We start from the raw sequence: 18,954 nt of genomic DNA, 5'->3' as shown, positions 1-18,954 counted from the left end.
AATCCGAGACGACGCAGCACAGATTCCATAGACCTGGATTTCAATCTGCAGAAATTAAGCCCATACGAAGGCGACACGGCAAGGTGCATTGGCTAGCTCTCGGATTCCTTATTGGTAACCAGTTATCATGCAGTCTGAGAGAGCACTGCATCTAAAACCGTTATACTATTATCGTTAGGTAACTATGTTAGTTAATCAAACAGCGAATCTATAATTCTCGACTAAAATTAGGTCAACTACCACGATGCAGATGTAAGACACCAGCCATTACTATATGCTATACCTATACCATATACTATATACTAGTTATATAATTCAATCCTCAACTTTCAAGTCGCCCGAAGCCATCCACTATGGTCATCTACTATGGCAAGTACCTGTCAGATATTATTATCTGTCCGATATAAATATAAAGCATAATAGAATAGAATCTATTACCAAAATAACCTTTTAGTGGTATAGCGGTTTGTTCGACAGTACCTAGTTTATAGTAGCGATTGCGGGCGAACGTTATCTCATGAGGGCCGGACAGCGGCGTCCGCATGCCCGATAGACAGCGATGGATTAGCAATCACCTCTGCAGAATCCTCCAATTGCGTGATAGGTAGTAGACCTGATAGGTAGTAGATATGCAGACCGCTACCAATCACTTATACTAACCACTTGAAGCTCGCCTTTGTTAGCAATCTCTACCTCCTACTTCCCGTCTAGGGAAATAGTGCATGTGAGGTCGAAGAAGTGCTAATTAAGCCAATTCACCATCTTCTTTTCTTTTCTTACTATACTTGGATCTTCGTTAAATAAATAAAAAACCATCCAGGTTTTAGATCAATGTCTTCCGAAAACATCACCCCTGTCCATGGCGAAGGGGCCGCAGAGACGACACCTCTGCTAAAGAAAGATGTCTCCGTCGTTAGCGTCTCGGCTCAGAGTCAGTCTAACGGCACGTCTTCGAGCTCGAGCAACTCCATCGCTGGTGACTTCCCGGAAAATGATGTGGAAACCGGCCGGCCCAACGGCGCTGCGCCGAACGGGGATGCCCCGAAGTTGAAAGTAAACATGAAGGCGCTGCTGCCGGCGCTTGCTATTGGTGTAAGTGAGAGCCCCTAGGCAGACCTATTGTCAGCTATAGGTCCTTTCTTCTATGCAAATATAGATACCTTAGGTAGGTATTCATATTGAAGGAGTTCATAAATGCTTATAGTAATAGATCTTCATGGTAGCGGTAGACCAGACTTTGACTATCGCCACATACGGCAAGATGGGTAGCGACCTCAATGCCCTGAACTCGACGAGCTGGATCTCTACATCGTATTTCCTAACGCTAACGGTGTTCCAACCCTTATATGGACGGTTGTCCGACATATTCGGCCGCAAGGAATGTCTGCTGTTTGGGTACGCCGTCTTTGGGCTTGCTTGCCTCGGCTGTGGGCTGTCCCGGGACATCACCGAGCTGTGCGTGGCCCGCGCCGTAGCCGGCATCGGGGGTGGCGGTATGAACGCCGTTGTGACTATCCTCGTCACGGACCTTGTGTCCCTTAGGGACCGGGGCCTCTTTCAGGGATATATTAATGTCGTGTACACTGCGGGCAGTATGTAACACTGGTAATTCCTTTTTTTCCACTTCCCCCTTTTAGATCTGTCTCGGGTGTCGACATTCCCTCATCGAGCTGAATAGATTGTACTGCGCCCGAGACATGGCTGAGTTTCCTAAACACCTTTCTGGAAGAAGTATTTATTGATTTTCCTCGCTGCAGTGATATCCGGCGCACCAATCGGCGGGCTGATCGCCGACACTATCGGCTGGCGGTGGGCGTTCGCGGGCCAGTTCCCGCTGTCGCTGGTCGCGTGGCTAGCTGTATTCTTCGTCCTCGACGTGCCCAAGACGGACCACGCGCACTGGACACACAAGGTTCTACGTATCGACTTTCTAGGGGCCTTTACGCTGGCCTCGGCCGTGTTCACTCTACTATTCGGCCTCGACAACGGCAGCAACGAGGGCTGGAGCCAGCGGATTACCATTATCCCCCTGGCGCTGACACCGCTCCTCTTCGCGCTGTTCCTCTTCATCGAGGTCAGAGTTGCGTCGGCGCCGTTTGCGCCAGGCCACGTTATCCTCGACCCGCCGCTGTTGGCCGCGTACGGAGCCAATATGTTTGGTGTAGCCTCGCAGATGGGCGTCTCGTTCTTCATCGCGCTGTTCTTCCAGGCTGCCGTGGGCCTCTCGGCAACGTCCTCCGGCCTCATGTTCATACCCAGCACGTTCTTTGGGCTCACGGGGTCGCTGGGCGGCGGGATTCTCATGCGCCGGACGGGCAAGTATTACTGGATCACGGTTATCGGGTATGCCTTAATAGTACTTGGCATAGCGCCATCTGCGTCGTTCTCAGGCGCGGTGGTGAAGTCGACAGTGGGTGTTATCGCAGGTCTCTGTGTCATGGCGCTTGGGTCTGGTTCTTGTATGTTTCGTCTTTCCCCTCCGCCTCCCGTCTATTTCTCCCTTATAAATAGTTGCACCTCTCGTAGAGGGAGAGGTGTAAGAAAAGGAGCATGACAGAATGCTAACATAGCCACCTAGCAATTACAAGCTCGCTCATTGCCATAATCGCCAATGCGGATCCCGCCGACACGGCCGTAGCCATCGCGTGCTCGTACCTATTCCGGTCCCTCGGCACGACGCTCGGAGTTTCCATTTCCACGGCGGTCCTGCAGCAAGTTCTACGCACGGAGCTAGCCGCGTCGCTCGGCGGCGACGGCGACAAGGCGCGCGAGATCGAGGAGGGCGTGCGCCAGAGCCTCGACTACATCCGGACCCTGGATCCGGCCATCGCTGAGATCGTGCGGGCCTGCTACGCGGTTGCCGTGCAGTGGGCTTTCATACCGGTTGCTGTTTTGGCCACGGGCGCACTGGTTTCGTCTATCTTCGTCAAGGAGAAGAAGCTCGAGGGGCGGTAGGAACTGGTTGTTGCTATGGTATATATGTTGCCTTTGGATGTATGTGAAATTGTACGGGTCCACTGGTTGCTGTAGAAAGCCAGGCACCTGATGTACGTTCCTCGTCACTGAAAAGGGGACATGCGGGACGAGGTACCTAGGTAGGTAGAATCAGGAAGTAGGCAGGCAGCAATATAATTCCCGACAACAGCAATCAGAAGTATCAAACAATGAAGTCAAAGTCCCGGTGGTGCAGTGGTAAGCACATTCCATCATTACGCGCTTCCGAGAAATGAACTTGGATGAGAGGTCGAGGTTGGAAAGGCATGGGTTCAAATCCCATCCGGGCTGTCATTTCCTTTTTGCTATTTCCTCCTTTCTCTCTCTCTCTCTCTACATAGAAGATATATAATTTCTAATGTCATGTTATTTTGACCTCTAATACATCTGTATATATTCGCGAAGTTGGTTGGATATAAGGTCATGTTCACATAGGTAATGAGTAGCAGAAGTTTTAAGCATCAAGATTTAAGCGGTGCATTAATCAGTCTCATAATTGCGCGGGGAGCCGCGCATACATATTTAATTCATCTACTCATATAAAGCAAAGCAAAAACCACGCGCAACAACCAGGCGACACTAGCATGAAGCATATCAACGCAAGAAAACTCGCAGCACAGTGACCATAGCAAGCAAGCAATCGTGGTAAAGCGAACTCAGTATTCCAAAACCCCTCGACCGAGAAAGAGGTCCAAGATAGATGAGGGGGTATGTAAGTAACTTCTCTAACTAATTCGTGCTTGGTATCAGATCCCTCCCCCGGAGATGTATGTCCGTCCCATCACACCTCGTCGTGTATGATAATTGATAATGCAATAAGATCCGCACGTCGTATGCTCGTAAGAACCATCCACTCATCGCCAGTCTACGTAGATTAAGTCGTGAATCGAAGAAGAAGAAGAAGAAGAAGAAGACAGCACATAATTACTCGCTTGCGGACCTCGAGAGAACACCTCCTAACTTTTCTTTCGCCTGCCGTAATCTAGTCCCAAATCATCATGTAGCTCTGACCGGCGGTATATCCTCCCCGATCCCACTCGGCAGCAGAACTCTATAGGAATCCACGTCGGGGAAAGCTGACACCTTCTACGGCAGCGGTGTCCGTAAACCAACTGCATCGCTCGCCGGTTGCTTCGTTGACGAGCGCGCACGGAAGCCCGTTCCCTTGCTCGAATATTTTCTTCATGATCTCCTTCTTTCCGGCGCCCGTGGCGACGAAGGCGACCTTGACGGCGTGCGTGACGACGGGTAGCGTTAATGTGATGCGTCGAGGCGGCGGCTTAGGTGAGTCGTCGATGGGCGCTACCCACGCGTCTGTCTCGCGGAGGAGCGGGTGACCTGGGAACAGACTGCAAGTGTGACCGTCTGGGCCGCAGCCAAGAAGTAGAAGATCGAAGATGGGCAGCTTGACCGAGTCGCCCTTAGCAAAGGAGTTGACGAGTACTTTTTCGTACTGATCAGCCAGCTCCTGCGTGTCATCTAGGTACTGTGTGTCGATTGGGTGTACGGTTGGTTGGCCCAGCTCGGTCGGGATCTTGTCCAGCAGCTCCTTCTTGACCAAACCGTAATTGCTGTCTTGATGATCTAGAGGTACAGCTCTCTCGTCGGCGAAGAATATTTCCCACTTGTCGAATTTGACCATGTCTTCGTCGGATTTCGGTTGCGCAAGGAGAGCCTTGGCGAGGGTCTGGGGTAGCGAGCCACCCGAAATGGCGACCTTGAAGACGCCATGACGTGTGATGCCAGCATTTTGACATGTGATGATGTAGGATCGCAGAGCGGGCGCAAGAGCTCTGACGTCGCTAAAAGCGAACAAATTGGGTTGCTTTCCCGGCATGGTAGCGTACTATTGGTATGCGACTCTGAATACGTAGTTGGCTGTAAGGGTAGGTATAAATGCGGGATATGGGAGATGGGATATGAGATATGAGATATGAATGTGGTAAGTCGGTGTAAGTCGGTGAGGCGAAATTAGAAATTCTGAGTTATTTGCGGAAGATGATGATGATAGTGGGGTAGGTCATGTAATGTAATGTAATGTAATGTAATGTAAGGCAAGGTAAGGTAGTGTAAGGTGAGGTAGCTTTCACGAGTGATTTTTTTAGGGACTAGGGAAACAATTACCACCCAAACTTATATTTAAGAGCCTCAGGTAAGTGGAAGGTAAAAAGGTAACGGTTGGATATCGATAAGGTATTGTACCTAGAAAAGTCGATAAACATCACACCGTGACAATCAAAAGTCTTGTGTCTGGGTGTAGGTTATATGATTTCTTGAGCAATTGTTTGTTCTTTGGTCCCTACGATGCTAGATTGGCAGATTGGTAGATTGGTAGATTGGTAGATTGGTAGATTGGTAGACCGGGGAGTTGACGATATCGAAAACGATACGGTTACATACCTAATGTAGGTTATGTATCTTGCGTTGGCAGTGTCCACTCGCTAGGAACCTTGGCGTTGAGCCACCGGGCCGTTTTGTGATTGGGCCGAGAGGTCTGGGTTGGCTGGCTGGTTATAAAAAGTTGCAAGACTAAACTCTAAACTTTGAGATGTGCGAGATATCAAATCTTGGCTTAGCATTAGAGAATAGTATATATTGTTTATAGTGGTATTAAGAGATAAATAGAAAGACAACGAAGACTCTACCTAGGTAGTTATCTTGTCTAACTATTCTTATTCACATGTAGATATGGTATGGGTACGGATATGGGTATGAGTAGTGTATGGGTATATGGAAGGTTGTAGATTAGGTTGTTGTGTCAACGTTGGGTGTTTTTGCGAAAGAATAAAAAAGAAGGAGTAAAAAAATATGGAGGGGTAATTCAATGATTGACGTAGGGCTTACTGATCTTGGATGACCAGAGGGGCGGGACAGGGAGCTGGACAGGGAGCTGCCTTGTAGATAAACGGGCTCTATTCCGTAAGTGGGCTGGTAAGTGGGTTGGTGAGTGGGCAAGTGGGGGTTGGGGGGTTTCTGCGCAACATTAGTCTTTAATAGATAATATCTGCATTGCTGCAAGGACCCCTCCTACCCAGCTACCCAAACCAATCGTCGTTTCTTATTTATTCCAACTTGTATTATCAGTGTCGATTCGACGACTTTCGAAGGTTTGGAATTTAACACCGTCTTCGGTTAGCTTGGCATCGCGCAACACGGCGCTTCCTTTGATCGTCAAGTATTATGAAAGATCTTTCATAATACACTACATCCCCGAGTTTCGCGCATAATTATTCATCTAATCCTAGCCTACCTAATCAAGGTACTACATACATACCAATTGGTTGGGGATCAGAACCACTCAACCGCTTCTTTTTTTATCACGGAAGAAACAAGTCGATAAGTCATTTTCACTGCCGGTGTAGGGTAGGTATGATCGGAAGCTCTGTCGAATCGCAACCCTCACGATTCACTCAATTTTCGTCGCAACCATAAAACAATAGATAGGACTTGGGTGTGATTACACATACGACCTCACCGGGCAGTTCCAGGAATAGTCCGCACACGTCCTACACGGGTAGGGTTCCAATGCAGCACGAACATGGCACTCGATCTTATCTGAGACTTGTGGCGTTAGCTGCCCTACTCGCCTACTCAGAATAGCGTCAAAATAACTGGCGCAGTCTGCTAACAATTATGCTGGTAGGTGCGCCACCTTTTTGACATTATTCTGCTAGCGTATACAAAATATATAGCATGACGGAAAGGTGCGGCAACGGTGATGAGCAGGTAGGTATAAATCTTGTAGTTCCTGAGTGTTTGACTTGGCATAGTCGAAGAATCAACATTAGACTCTCATTCCGAATCATGCATTGTTGCGTGCAGATCCAGATTATCGGGCGTTAAGTAGGTATTGTACCTTGCGGTTAGCGTATAGCCCGTTATGTAGTGTATTATGTATAGTCCTTATTCCGCTAGACTTCAGTAGAAAAAGAAACCCGAGTAAGTAGAATCTAAAGGATATATGTCGGGATTTTGATATGTGAATGTAAGAAATGGAAATATTGAAAATGGTCTTTACGAGGGGGGAACACATATACTAGGTACTAAAGTTGACATTTTTTACCTGTTCTAAGGACCGGGCGCGATGAGTACCTAGTGCCGGTAAGGAACGGTGATTGTGATTGAACCAAAAGCCGCGGCTGCTCTGATATGAAGTAAAACAGTCTTTGAAAACTTCACTCTTACAACTACTTTATACGACAAATAGATCGAGACGACAACAACAACCGATAATATATATTTGCTGCATTTTCTGAATCTTTCTGATATAAAAAAATGCCACAAGCACCCAAGTACCTGACGGGTGATTCAGCCGCTATTAATGAGTTTCTCGATAAGTTTGACGTGCGTCATTTTAACCCGATCCGCCACCTTTTCATAACACAGTCTTACACAAAGTCTTACTTTATATACAGGTTTTCCTGCTTGATTGCGATGGTTAGAATAAACGACCAAGCTTAGGAAGGACCAGATGGCTGAAATCTTACAGGAGTCTTATGGTCTGGGGACAATGTCTTCGAGGGCACCGCCGAAACGTTGGAGATGCTGAGATCCAGGGGTAAGCCAGGCTAGGCCTAACAAAACTACAAAACATACACGCATTTGTACCACGAACTAAACAACTAGAGCAGGAAAACGGATTGTATTCGTCACCAATAATTCTACAAAAGACCGACCGGCCTATCAACAGAAGTTGGCGGGCTTGGGCATCCCTAGTAATGTCGAGGAGATATTCGGCTCGTCTTACTCAGCCGCAGTATACATCTCGCGCATCTTGAAGCTACCGGCACCCAAGAACAAGGTCTTCATCATCGGTGAGAGCGGCATGGAGTCCGAGCTGCGTACCGAGGGTATACCCTTCATCGGTGGGACAGACCCGGCTTTAAGACGAGATATTACGCCTGAGGACTACCAGAGGCTGGCTGACGGCTCTCTGTTGGATCCGGATGTCGGTATTGTACTTGTCGGGCTGGATTTCCACATTAACTATCTCAAGCTATCTATAGCCTACCAGTATTTACGACGAGGCGCTAAGTTCATCGCGACAAACCTCGACAACGTGCTACCTATAGGCGACACCTTCTTCCCCGGCGCCGGCTCTATCTCCATTCCACTGGTCAACATGACCGGGCAGACACCCTTGACCTTGGGGAAGCCCAGTCAGGCCATGATGGATGCGATCGAAGGGAAGTTCCAGCTAGACCGGGCACGGACTTGCATGGTCGGCGATAGGTTGAATACCGATATCAAATTCGGTATCGAGGGGGGCCTGGGCGGGACTCTACATGTGCTCACTGGTGTTCACAAGCGGGAGGATTGGGAGGTTGAGAATGCCGTGGCCGTCCCCGCCTACTACGCCGATAAGCTAAGCGATCTCCGAGGTGCGACCTCATGACGAGATGCGCTTTGTCCCTCTCATGTCCCATGCTATTCGGCTTTTATTTAGACTTAGATTTGATGCTTAGCATGATACTACAGAGTCTATCTAACGTAAGGTATAAACAGACAAATAGAAACTACAAATTTCGGGGATACTATCAGGAAACCTTCGATTCATGGCAGTCTATCTACTCCAAGCTTCGGCGCAATGTTGTCGACCAGACTAAACCGAGCTCTCCAACAGCTCTCCGAAATCGCATGCCCTATTGGACAAGGGAATTACGGCTCGATATGCCGATTTCCCCGCGTAACTATTCAGCTACCCCGATGGAGAGGGGGCTGGTGTATGTGTATTGATTTGACGGCTATCGTCACTCGTGATGGAGCTTAACAAGCTACTATTCGTTGGCACGTAAATATATAAGAATATGGTAGGATACTGTGATAGGAGCGTAGTCTTTATCTTGAACTTTTATTTCTATATATGTCTACCTACCTAGATTATCTAGTTACCTTAGGTATGTACAAATACAGGTCGTCTTAACTATACGTACCTATATATCCCGAGACAAAACTACGGCCACGGCCTAATAAGTTAACAACCTCTTATTTATTTATATACTAAGAGCCACAAACCCAGCCATGACATCGCCACCTACCCCCCTAACACAAGAGCAGAAGGACTTCTTCCTCGCGAACGGCTACCTCAAGTTAAGCAACTGCTTCACGCCCGAGCAAGCCGCCTTCGTAACCGAGGGGGTATGGACGCGCCTGGGCATGTCGCCGACAGACAAGTCGACGTGGACCAAGGAGAAAACCAACATGCCGTCGCACCGGACCTTCGACTGCGCCGAGTTTGCGCCCAAGGCGTGGCACGCCATCTGCGAGCTGTGCGGCGGCGAGGACCGCGTCAACCCCGAGTCCCGGCATTGGCGGGACTCGCTGATCGTCAACTTGGGCACGGCGGAGAGAGAGGGCACACCGGTCCCGCCTAAGGAGCTGACGAATTGGCACGTCGATGGCGATTTCTTCGTGCATTACCTGGATAGTCCCGAGCAGGCGCTGCTTGTGATTCCGCTGTTTACGGATGTTGTTTCGGAGGGAGGGGGGACGATGCTTTGCCCGCCGGCTATCGATCGGGTTGCGAAGCATTTGTATGAACACCCGGTATGTGGTCTTAGTATTTGCCTCTTCGTCCCTTTTCCTTCTTAAGTCAGTTTTACCTAGGGAGTCAGGACTCCAACTTCTCCTACTGATTTATTTACCTTACGTTAGGTACTTAGACAAGTATCTATCTAAGCGCAATGCTGATCTATGTACCTATCGTCACAGGAAGGCGTATCGCCGCGCATGGTACCCCGGGCGCACCCGGATTTCCCACGCGAGAAGAACCTAGAATGGTACGTCGACATCGCGCGAGACTGCGCGGACACCGAATTCGTCGAGGCGACGGGCGTCGTAGGCGACGTGTACCTGCTCCACCCCCTAATGATGCACAGCGCAACGAGCAACGCGCGGCGCGCCGTGCGCATCATCACGAACCCCCCGGTCAGCATCCGGGAGCCGTTCCGCTTCGACAGGCCGAGCGGGGAGGAGGAGTACAGCCTCGTGGAGCGGAAGACTATGGCGGCGGTGGGCGGGCCGGAGATGTTGAAGGGGTGGCGGATCACGACGCCGAGGGAACGGGTGGTCCCGGAAAGAGTGCGGATTCAGGAGGCGATGAAGCGGGAGGAGTTGCGTAGGTTGGAGGAGGAGGAGGAGCGGAGGCTGAGACAGGGCAAGGTTGCTGCTGCGGCGGCGGCTTGATGGGATGATGAGTTGAGAAAGTGTAGGTATAAGGGGTATAATGTATAACGAGGATTAATGAAGGACCAAAATTGTGTATTACCTAGCTTCTAATGTTAAGGTTATAATGTAGCTGTTTTTATTATTCGCATGATGCTGGCTAAGATTATGTTCATCTAGATGTAGTTATTCATGATTATTACCTCCTTATGATATATGACTTTCGAGAGGGAGCATAGGTAAGGTATCTTATACGATTCTTATATTGTTGTCCTCGGAAGTCATATTTACGTTCCGGTTGAATGACATGACTATGATTATTAATTTTTCATACAAGTTTAATAAATAGTAGTCTTATATGACAAGGCCTAGGAATGGTATGTAGGGTATAGGTGATGAGATACGGTGCGTGTTATTGAGTAGTTGTTTGTATAGGGAAAGTAAAGGAACTAAACGGATTTGCAAGTAATACTAAAAACTAGGAAAAAATAATTATTAGCGACCTTAACTCGCCTCAAAATATCCAATCCATTCACCTCCAAGTTTGTTTGAACAACTTACCTGTTTCTAGGCCTATTTCTGCTTTAACGAAAAATATACAATACCTACCACCTATCTTGGCCACCAAAATCCCCAATAAGACGCAAGAAAAGAAAAACCGCAAATGTCCAACCCCTCACCCTCACCGTCCGCAGCCATGCTCCCCCCGGAGCTAACCCTCATCGTGGCCGCCACGCGTACCATGGGCATCGGCCGCAGCGGCACGCTCCCATGGACCGGGCTCAAGAAGGAAATGGCGTACTTTGCGCGCGTGACAAAGCGCCTACCGCCACCACCTTCGGGTTCCCCCCCTGCGCTGAACGCCGTCATCATGGGCCGCAAGACCTGGGACAGCATACCGCCTAAATTCCAGCCGCTGAAGGGGCGTCTCAATATCGTCGTCAGCAGATCGCATGCTGGCTCCGAACAGGAAACGGCGGGGGAAGGCCCGGTAAGGGTAGACTCGCTGGAGCAAGCGCTCGCGCACCTCAAGGCCGCTAGTAATATTGGCCGGGCGTTCGTCATCGGTGGCGCGCAGATCTACGGAGCGGCGCTGGGACTTAAGGAGGCGCGACGCGTGCTGCTGACGAGGGTGTTGTCGCCGGATTTCGAGTGCGACACGTTCTTCCCTCTTGGCCTCCAGGAAGAAGATAAGGCTGGTGGTCAATGGAACGGCTGGGTGAAGAGGTCTAAGGAGGAGCTGGATGCTTGGACTGGGGAGACGGTACCTGAGGGTGTGCAGGAGGAGAATGGGACGCGGTACGAGTTTGAGATGTGGGAGCGGGTTGATTGAGTTGACTTCGTTCTGTCTAAGGTACCTTTACGGTCTGGTATATATGTACATGAATAAATCTCGCTTTGAGATCGCTTTTAACTTCTATTTTTACTGCGCGCAAAAAAGACAACGTTGCGCAAAACCCTTATATGCCAGACCAACTTTCCACCTTCATATAACATGCCGTCATTATAATCCTTAACCTACCCGACCTACACTAGTATCTATCATACAACCCCCCGAGCCTTACACAGCTACCTTCTGCACCGGCGGCGTTTCCTGCGCCAGTTGTCCCTCGAGTTCCCTCGAGGGCTTATCGACGAGCAGGAGCTCGTTCTTGGCGCGCCACTTGAAGACGGCCTCGGTCTGGTAGTGCAGGGCCTCGTCGGGGATCTGATCGAGCATCTTGAGACACAAGCGCATCCAACTGACGATGGCAGCCAGCGAGCGCACATCGACGTCCTCGCGGGCTTTAAACACGTTGCGCCAGACGGCGGCGGCGAGCACGGCGTCTCCCTTTACGACGCCCTCGTCGTACGCGGCGATCACCCCGCGCCACTGCACGAATAAATCTTTCAGGTAGCGGTGCCGCAGCCCGCGCGAGGTGATGCCGTGGGTTAGATCCATGCGCTCCTCGGCGTTGAAGAAGAAGTGGTCTGTAAGCTGCCGCTGCCACGACCGCGCCGCGTCCGGTTCGAGATCGCGCAGTCGAGCGAATACTAGGTATAAGTGTAGCATCGTGATTTGCGACCACGTGCTGAAAGTCGGGGCGAGCTTGAAGTCTAAAAAGGTGAGAGGTAAGTAAGTAAGGGTTTAGCCACAATGGCCGGATTGATGACCAGTTTAATATTAGGAAGAATAAAAAGAAAGCATGAATTACCTTCATGCCACATCGTCTTCCCTTCTCCTATATCCTCGCCCTCTGCCGTCTTAGGTATCGTGCCCGCCTTCCTGTCCTTATCGGGGATGGTATAGTCTGCCTCGCGAGCGCAGGCTTTATATATGTTCTCGGTAGCATGGATGATACGGTATGGTTCGGCCGTGCTTTGGAATATCTTAGCGAAGGTCTCGCGAATATTTATGGCTGGCTGGTTGGGAGTATTTTTGAAGCCTCGTCTCTGGTTGGGTCGGGAGCCGATAACTGGGGCGATAAGTCGTTGTGCTGTAGCAGCATTTTGGATCTCTGCAACCGAGCCGGCTTGACGGGTTAGCAGCATAAGCTGTCGCCTGCATGTTCTACACGCCATTGCTACCGCGCTGAAAGGTAGTAGGTAATTGTCGTTAAGAAGGGCATTGATTCCCTAGATTTGGTAGTCTAAGTTATCGAATGTCGATTCACGTCATTGACATGGGGGACGTCAGAGACAAAAGAGAAAAAGATTAAGAAAAAAAAAAAAAAAAAAAAAAACCTGCGTGAAGCTTGGACCCCTGCTCGATTCTGAGATCTACAACAGGGGTATGGATCTAATATAGGTACAAATGTACCTATGTACTTCTAGATCATAACCATTCATGTAACATCTAAATATTAGTAATATCTTATATATAATATCGTGATATAAGTGTGGAAATATATTATATACTCGTCATGTCTTTATAGCATTTGTGGGTCATTATATTTTAGGTACATAGCGTAAATAATACAATAGCTGGATTTTCTGGATAGTCGATTTAATCGAGTCGAGAGAAGACTAACGTCGCGTTAGTACCTCCGAAGCCGAAACTGTTCGAGAGAGCAACATCAATCTCCTTCTTCTGGGCTTCAAGAGGTACAAAGTTGAATTTCGGCCCAACATTAGGGTCTGTTAGGTTTAGTGTGGGAGGGAGAATGTTCTATCCATGAATTAGTTAGGGGTGTCTATTGCGGAAACTGAAGATGGCGGATTAAAAACTTACTTCGACAATAGCTAGGATGGTGAAAATGGCTTCTATTGCGCCGGCCGCCCCAAGCAGATGCCCAGTAGCTCCCTTGGTACTGCTGACAGAGATTTGGCCCTCGTCAAAATGTCCTTCCTCGCCTGCCATCAATGAACGGATCGCAAGGGCTTCTGCTACGTCGCCGACAGAAGTACTAGTCGCGTGCGCATTAATGTAGTCGACTTGACGAGGTTTGATTCCAGCATGCTTTAATGCCTTCTTCATGGAAAGATATGCCCCTGATCCATCTTCACGAGGAGCTGTCATGTGATGCGCGTCACCGCTAGACCCATACCCCTTTAATTCGGCATATATACGAGCACCCCTCGATTTGGCATGCTCTAGTTCCTCTAAAACAACAACTGCTGCGCCTTCAGCGACGACGAACCCATTCCGTCCAAGGTCGAACGGCCGACAGCTTGAGGGTGGATCGTGGTTGAAAGCAGTGGATAAAGAACGCGACCTCCCGAATCCCGCGAAGGTTAGAGGGTGAATACAGGACTCTGACCCCCCTGCAACCATAACGTCGGCATCTCCAAATGCAATGAAGCGCGAGGCATCTCCGATTGAATGTGCTCCTGTGGTACAAGCTGTAGTCACAGCATGATTAGGACCCTGAAACCCGTATCTCATTGCAATATGCCCCGCTGCTAGATTGATGAGGATCTTCGGTACGAAGAGAGGAGATACCTTCTTGTAGCCCTACCATAAAGATTTAGTAAATATTGAATTATTGAAATGGTGTATGTGATCTCACATCTCGTTCATACGCAACACTAGTGTTGTATATCTCGTCTAAATTTCCGATGCCACTTCCTAAACAGACACCAGTTGATTCCAAATCTTCTAACTTGTTTGGTTTCCATGCGGCATCCTCGAGAGCCATCTCTGCCGCGGCCATCGCATATTGAGTGAAGGTGGACATGCGCCGTTGATCCGAAACTGTCAACCAGTCGTTGGGGCACCACCGGGTTTCACCGGAACCTGACTTTGGAACGATCCCAGCCACGGTGCTCGTAAGATCGCGCCATCGTTTCTGCGGCTCGAAGTCCGCAACACTAACGATGCCAGAATGTCCAGCAATTAGTCTATTCCATGTATACCGAACACCTACGCCAAGGGGTGTGATGGCGCCGAGGCCTGTGATAACAACTCGGCGCATTCTTTGCCATAGCCAGGAATTCCTGAGCTGGATTTATATGTAATCCGTAGAAGGCGTCTAAAGGCATTGACCCATTTAGTGATGAGCTGCCTGGGTGCTGGACTTGGATTTGCTTACTCGTAGTTGTAATTTATGAATATTGAGAAATTAGAAGGTATGAGGCAAATCACGCAGTTATGAAGTTAACCGATTTTCTTCTATTAGCGGAAAAGATACCCCCCCGGCGCTTTATGTACCCAAGTACCTCCCTAACGTAATGCATGGAATTCTGCAATACATAGTAGTGATGCAAGAAGCGTATTATTTTATGCACCTGGGCAAAGATTGATCAACGATCCCGGCTCCCAGGTTATGCCCAGATGCCACGCGGCAGTTATCTAAATTTAGTTTCAGAATAACAATTAACCCAGTAACTCAACCCAGAACTACGTACACATCATCATCATCATCATCACTTTTCACACTTCCGCAGAATTATAGGAGACAGCAGCAATTTCGGAGAAGCGTAACGGATATTCGAATTGTAATATCATACATTCCAATTGATGCATTTAGCTTTTCACAACCCAAGATTTTAAGCTCGTAGACGAATAAAGGTTTGAACACGTTTCGAGCGTCCAGCTTCAAAGATAGCTCAAAGAAACGCCAATTGGCTACCTCGGGTTTATTATTCTCAATCCTCTCTATATTACTTTTCAGCCATCCTAGCAATATTAGATTACCGGACAATGTCTTCTTAAAGGCAATCAACTTATGGCTCGCCACCTTGTTTTAGCAAACACGGACAACCCGTGGCAATCAGATTTCAGGGGTAGTATCTTCGATGATACCCTATATGGTATCAACACCCTTTTAACTTAGGGGATTAAGACGTGATCTTTTAGCTTTGCGGGCTGATTTCCTACCAAGCCACATTTAACTTTCAAGTTACGCAATGGGCGACACCCGCTCTTCACGGCCGTCTGGAACGGCTAATAGGGAGAGGATGGAAGAAGACGATCATGTCTCGGAATATGGATCTGATCTCGATGAGACCTCTGGTGAAGTAAGACATCGAGCGAGAAAGTCTGAGGAACACTCCAGTAGAGCTCCGAAAAATAGTGCTGCCAATAGCCTAAAACGCCAAATCCCCGAATGGTCGGAGTCTAGTGACCGAAACGACAATAACTACGAGGAGGACGAAGAATATGACCACTTGCTAGATCCAAACTTCCCAGATGAAGAGACTATTGAATTGCATCGAATGGATTCTGGGAGTCTGGCATCGTTCGACGATGAAACCGCCTCCAGAGCAGGCGAAGAAAACTCGCCGTATGAAGAGGTTCGAGCTGCAGTACGCAACTACGATGAAGATCTTCCTTGCAATACTCTTCGAGCTTGGTCGATTGGGCTAACGTTGGTCCTTGTTGGTGCATCGACGAATACCCTCTTTTCATTAAGACAACCCTCAATCGGCCTAGGTGCTCTCATCGCCCAAATCATCGCCTGGCCACTTGGTCGCGCTTGGGAGAAAGTCGTACCTGACCGCCAAATTAGGATATTTGGCCTAGGATGCGACTTAAACCCGGGACCTTTCAATATAAAAGAACACTCTATTATCGTTGTCATGGCTTCCGTATCCTTCTCCGTAGCCTATGCTACTGATATTATCCTTGCGCAGCTGGTGTTCTACAAGCAAAATTTCGGCATCATATTTCAACTTGTCTTGACTATCTCGACACAGTCTCTAGGATATGGGATTGCGGGCATGATGCGGAAGTTTTTAGGTGAGTTTAGGCGAGGGTTGTAAGTTATCGTTAGTACTAACGTTTTTCAGTGTATCCTGCTTCTATGATATGGCCTGGTAATCTAGTCGCCGTTGCTCTAATGAATGCAATGTATGAGAAACACCAAGCACCCGACCCATCTATCATTGGTGGGCGTATGCCAAGATATAGATGGTTTGGTATTGTAACTCTCGTTTCCGCCCTATATTACTTTATTCCTGGATACTTTGCCCAGTTCTTGAGCGTCTTTGCTTTCGCAACATGGATGGCTCCTCAGAATCCGGTAGTAAATCAATTATTTGGTGGCACGACCGGCCTATCTTTATTGCCGATTACTTTCGACTGGACTCAAATCTCAGGATACATAGGTTCGCCGCTGACCTTCCCATGGTTAGTTCCCCCTAGTTTTGCGATCCCATCGTGGACGCGGTGTTAGTATTCAGTAACTAAATGGCTTCTAGGCATGCCATCGCAAATACTACGATAGGTGTCGTACTGTTTTATATTATACTCTCTACGCTTTTCCATTACACTGGCGTATGGTATGCTCCGTTCTTGCCAATGAGCGACTCTTCTACATATGATAATACCGGTGCCACATATAACGTGTCGAAGATATTGAGCGCCCAATTCACCTTAGACGAAGAAGCCTACAAGGCTTATTCACCGATCTTCATTAGGTTTGACATCCCCATATCACTCGCTCGTATATTGAGCTTACATGAGATATAGCACCACTTTTGCATTGTCTTACGGTCTATCTTTTGCGGCTATCACTGCCTTAATAGTATATACCTATCTACATCATAGCAAAGCTATCTGGGATCAATACAGGAACAGTACCAGTGAGAAACCTGACAGTACGTATAATTATATCCAACATATTTAGATCATCACCTCTGGATGCGTCCAGCAAATTCGAATACATCCTTAACAATTGGTATGGCCATCGCTAACAGAATATTGTAGTACATATGAAGCTCATGCAGAAGTACAAGGAAGCACCTTCGTGGTGGTATTTTTCCCTTTTCGCGATCGTTCGTTCTCTCAAACCCAGATCACGTATGGCTTTCGTCGCTAAACTGTCATATAGGTGCTGGCATTGGCCTTTGTTTCAGTCTTAGCATACCCAACCAATCTAACTTGGTGGGCTTTCTTGCTCGCCGTGGGGATCTCTTTCACTTTTTCTCTCCCAATTGGCATTATACAGGCTGTTACGAACCACCAGATTGGGCTCAACGTCTTAACCGAGTTTGTATACGGTTACATTCAGCCCGGACGACCTTTGGCCCTTATGCTGTAAGAATATATTGCTTTTATACCTATATACGTAGGTAGCTAATGAGTCACTCTTAGATTTAAAACATACGGTTATATCACAATGTAAGTGCCAAGGGATACTTTTCTAGTTGAAATCACATTTAACCAACTTGCATAGGGCACAAGCCTTGAGCTTCGTCTCCGATCTAAAATTCGGTCATTACATGAAAATCCCCCCACGGACCATGTTTATGGCACAGGTCGTCGCGACGACATTTTCGTGCTTCATTCAGATCGCAGTCCTCAATTTTGCGCTCGGTAACATTGAAGGGGTATGCGAATTAACTCAGCCGCAGCGGTTTACTTGTCCCGGAGGCCGAGTGTTCTTCTCAGGTACCTACCCCTTTATTTCTAAAGGAACCTTCCTCTTGTCCAATCGCTAACCTAGACAATCTCATAGCTTCCGTCATTTGGGGTCTGATCGGACCATCCCGAGTATTCTCTCCTGGCCAGATATACTCAGGGCTCCTTACGTTCTTCGTCGTTGGCGCCGTTGCACCTATTGTATTCTGGTTCGCGGCGCGCCGATGGCCGAGGTCGGGCGCCAAATACTTGATGGCGCCCTTAATCTTCGGTGGCGCGGGTTCGATCCCGCCGGCAACGCCCCTTAACTATCTGTCTTGGGGCGTCGTCGGCTACATATTCCAGTACGTAATCAAGAAGCGCCATTTCCGCTGGTGGAGCCGCCTCAACTACCTTACGTCTGCTGGCCTCGACCTCGGTCTTGCGCTAGGCACGTTGGTCATATTCTTCGTTTTTACGCTCAACGAGATCGAGGCTCCCCGCTGGTGGGGAAACGATGTAGTGACGGGCACGATGGACTACCAGGGCAAGGCTATCCAGGTCGTATTACCGCCGGGCGAGACTTTTGGGCCGGAGGTATGGTAAGGCTGCGAGTGTAGAAGTAGAAGGTCGGAGTTAGCATCTCGTAGCTTACGAGGAGTTGAAACGCTATTAGAATTAAAATAAACGGTTTAACATGGAGGAAAGTATTACCTATAGATTTGTATGGACATTTACTATCCTATTCTAGGTAATTTCCTGCAAGTCCAATCGTCGGGGTGCTCTTATGTAGGATATTCAATGTGCCTTGACAATGGTACAAGTCTCTTAGTTTATGAGATATGATCGGGGTAAGGGATATATATTATTATCAAGTGCATGCAGTCCTCGGCGGCCACTTATAAAAGTCTTCGCATAAGGATCATTCAATAGGTTTTATTTAACCGACTACTCTCTATTTGCACATCCTCCATTGTTCTCATCCGTATATTTATATATTTCGATATAATTTCCACTCTCATTAAAATAATTGT

At 48.3% G+C, this 18,954-nt stretch overlaps 8 protein-coding genes and 1 non-coding gene across 9 annotated transcripts; 6 read left to right on the top strand and 3 right to left on the bottom strand.

Annotated features, from left to right (window-relative positions):
• The first annotated feature begins 668 nt into the window (after positions 1–668).
• On the top strand, positions 669–3,376 carry F5Y00DRAFT_229216 (MFS general substrate transporter). Its single transcript, XM_048006734.1, has 3 exons — positions 669–1,592; positions 1,758–2,459; positions 2,579–3,376. The coding sequence occupies exons 1-3, from the start codon at positions 1,217–1,219 to the stop codon at positions 2,953–2,955; spliced, it is 1,455 nt and encodes a 484-aa protein (XP_047867690.1). The 5' UTR covers positions 669–1,216; the 3' UTR covers positions 2,956–3,376.
• F5Y00DRAFT_t35 lies at positions 3,176–3,285 on the top strand. Its single transcript has one exon. It is a non-coding gene; the product is annotated as a tRNA-Asn (tRNA).
• A 91-nt stretch (positions 3,377–3,467) lies between the features above and the next one.
• On the bottom strand, positions 3,468–5,335 carry F5Y00DRAFT_229212 (nagb/rpia/CoA transferase-like protein). Its single transcript, XM_048006733.1, has one exon. It carries the CDS (start codon positions 4,829–4,831, stop codon positions 4,046–4,048), a length of 786 nt encoding a protein of 261 aa, XP_047867689.1. The 5' UTR covers positions 4,832–5,335; the 3' UTR covers positions 3,468–4,045.
• Positions 5,336–7,066: 1,731 nt separating this feature from the next.
• On the top strand, positions 7,067–8,533 carry F5Y00DRAFT_229211 (4-nitrophenylphosphatase). The gene is made up of 4 exons (XM_048006732.1): positions 7,067–7,338; positions 7,410–7,431; positions 7,484–7,552; positions 7,626–8,533. The coding sequence occupies exons 1-4, from the start codon at positions 7,270–7,272 to the stop codon at positions 8,387–8,389; spliced, it is 924 nt and encodes a 307-aa protein (XP_047867688.1). The 5' UTR covers positions 7,067–7,269; the 3' UTR covers positions 8,390–8,533.
• Positions 8,534–8,796: 263 nt separating this feature from the next.
• On the top strand, positions 8,797–10,179 carry F5Y00DRAFT_274644 (uncharacterized protein; the record flags this gene model as incomplete). Its single annotated transcript, XM_048013396.1, has 2 exons — positions 8,797–9,540; positions 9,706–10,179. The coding sequence occupies exons 1-2, from the start codon at positions 9,016–9,018 to the stop codon at positions 10,177–10,179; spliced, it is 999 nt and encodes a 332-aa protein (XP_047867687.1). The 5' UTR covers positions 8,797–9,015.
• Positions 10,180–10,550: 371 nt separating this feature from the next.
• F5Y00DRAFT_216903 (dihydrofolate reductase-like domain-containing protein) lies at positions 10,551–11,605 on the top strand. The gene has a single exon (XM_048005584.1). It carries the CDS (start codon positions 10,823–10,825, stop codon positions 11,489–11,491), a length of 669 nt encoding a protein of 222 aa, XP_047867686.1. The 5' UTR covers positions 10,551–10,822; the 3' UTR covers positions 11,492–11,605.
• F5Y00DRAFT_229207 (ubiquinol-cytochrome C chaperone-domain-containing protein) lies at positions 11,465–12,892 on the bottom strand. The gene is made up of 2 exons (XM_048006731.1): positions 12,354–12,892; positions 11,465–12,255 (listed from the first exon to the last, which is right to left on the bottom strand). Exons 1-2 carry the CDS (start codon positions 12,718–12,720, stop codon positions 11,720–11,722), a joined length of 903 nt encoding a protein of 300 aa, XP_047867685.1. The 5' UTR covers positions 12,721–12,892; the 3' UTR covers positions 11,465–11,719.
• A 107-nt stretch (positions 12,893–12,999) lies between these two features.
• Positions 13,000–14,669, bottom strand: F5Y00DRAFT_229206 (3-oxoacyl-synth). The gene is made up of 3 exons (XM_048006730.1): positions 14,148–14,669; positions 13,370–14,092; positions 13,000–13,306 (listed from the first exon to the last, which is right to left on the bottom strand). Exons 1-3 carry the CDS (start codon positions 14,550–14,552, stop codon positions 13,145–13,147), a joined length of 1,290 nt encoding a protein of 429 aa, XP_047867684.1. The 5' UTR covers positions 14,553–14,669; the 3' UTR covers positions 13,000–13,144.
• A 296-nt stretch (positions 14,670–14,965) lies between these two features.
• F5Y00DRAFT_229203 (small oligopeptide transporter) lies at positions 14,966–18,770 on the top strand. Its single transcript, XM_048006729.1, has 9 exons — positions 14,966–16,318; positions 16,369–16,708; positions 16,780–16,998; positions 17,051–17,178; positions 17,288–17,355; positions 17,412–17,617; positions 17,675–17,701; positions 17,757–17,971; positions 18,039–18,770. The coding sequence occupies exons 1-9, from the start codon at positions 15,487–15,489 to the stop codon at positions 18,524–18,526; spliced, it is 2,523 nt and encodes an 840-aa protein (XP_047867683.1). The 5' UTR covers positions 14,966–15,486; the 3' UTR covers positions 18,527–18,770.
• The last annotated feature ends 184 nt before the right edge of the window (positions 18,771–18,954 follow it).

This window comes from Daldinia vernicosa (assembly GCF_022497035.1).
Source record: "Daldinia vernicosa strain CBS 139.73 unplaced genomic scaffold F5Y00scaffold_9, whole genome shotgun sequence".
In the NCBI taxonomy this organism is placed as follows: domain Eukaryota; kingdom Fungi; phylum Ascomycota; class Sordariomycetes; order Xylariales; family Hypoxylaceae; genus Daldinia; species Daldinia vernicosa.
The sequence above is the reverse complement of the archived record's forward strand: the minus strand, read 5'-3'. Positions and strand labels throughout refer to the sequence as shown.

Bases quoted from the DNA above. Each gene is read 5' to 3' on its own strand.
- F5Y00DRAFT_229216 (XM_048006734.1), top strand. From the start codon at position 1,217: ATGGTAGCGGTAGACCAGACTTTGACTATCGCCACATACGGCAAGATG. The intron at 1,593-1,757 runs GTATGTAACACT...TCCTCGCTGCAG, and splicing joins TGTCGTGTACACTGCGGGCA to TGATATCCGGCGCACCAATC. The intron at 2,460-2,578 runs GTATGTTTCGTC...ATAGCCACCTAG, and splicing joins GGCGCTTGGGTCTGGTTCTT to CAATTACAAGCTCGCTCATT.
- F5Y00DRAFT_229203 (XM_048006729.1), top strand. From the start codon at position 15,487: ATGGGCGACACCCGCTCTTCACGGCCGTCTGGAACGGCTAATAGGGAG. The intron at 16,999-17,050 runs GTTTGACATCCC...CATGAGATATAG, and splicing joins TATTCACCGATCTTCATTAG to CACCACTTTTGCATTGTCTT. The intron at 17,356-17,411 runs GTTCGTTCTCTC...ACTGTCATATAG, and splicing joins ATTTTTCCCTTTTCGCGATC to GTGCTGGCATTGGCCTTTGT.
- F5Y00DRAFT_229211 (XM_048006732.1), top strand. From the start codon at position 7,270: ATGCCACAAGCACCCAAGTACCTGACGGGTGATTCAGCCGCTATTAAT. The intron at 7,339-7,409 runs GTGCGTCATTTT...CTTTATATACAG, and splicing joins AGTTTCTCGATAAGTTTGAC to GTTTTCCTGCTTGATTGCGA. The intron at 7,432-7,483 runs GTTAGAATAAAC...GAAATCTTACAG, and splicing joins TTTCCTGCTTGATTGCGATG to GAGTCTTATGGTCTGGGGAC.
- F5Y00DRAFT_229207 (XM_048006731.1), bottom strand. From the start codon at position 12,720: ATGGCGTGTAGAACATGCAGGCGACAGCTTATGCTGCTAACCCGTCAA. The intron at 12,256-12,353 runs GTAATTCATGCT...TCACCTTTTTAG, and splicing joins GAAGACGATGTGGCATGAAG to ACTTCAAGCTCGCCCCGACT.
- F5Y00DRAFT_229212 (XM_048006733.1), bottom strand. From the start codon at position 4,831: ATGCCGGGAAAGCAACCCAATTTGTTCGCTTTTAGCGACGTCAGAGCT.
- F5Y00DRAFT_216903 (XM_048005584.1), top strand. From the start codon at position 10,823: ATGTCCAACCCCTCACCCTCACCGTCCGCAGCCATGCTCCCCCCGGAG.
- F5Y00DRAFT_229206 (XM_048006730.1), bottom strand. From the start codon at position 14,552: ATGCGCCGAGTTGTTATCACAGGCCTCGGCGCCATCACACCCCTTGGC. The intron at 14,093-14,147 runs GTGAGATCACAT...TCTTTATGGTAG, and splicing joins GTGTTGCGTATGAACGAGAT to GGCTACAAGAAGGTATCTCC. The intron at 13,307-13,369 runs GTAAGTTTTTAA...ATTCATGGATAG, and splicing joins CCATCCTAGCTATTGTCGAA to AACATTCTCCCTCCCACACT.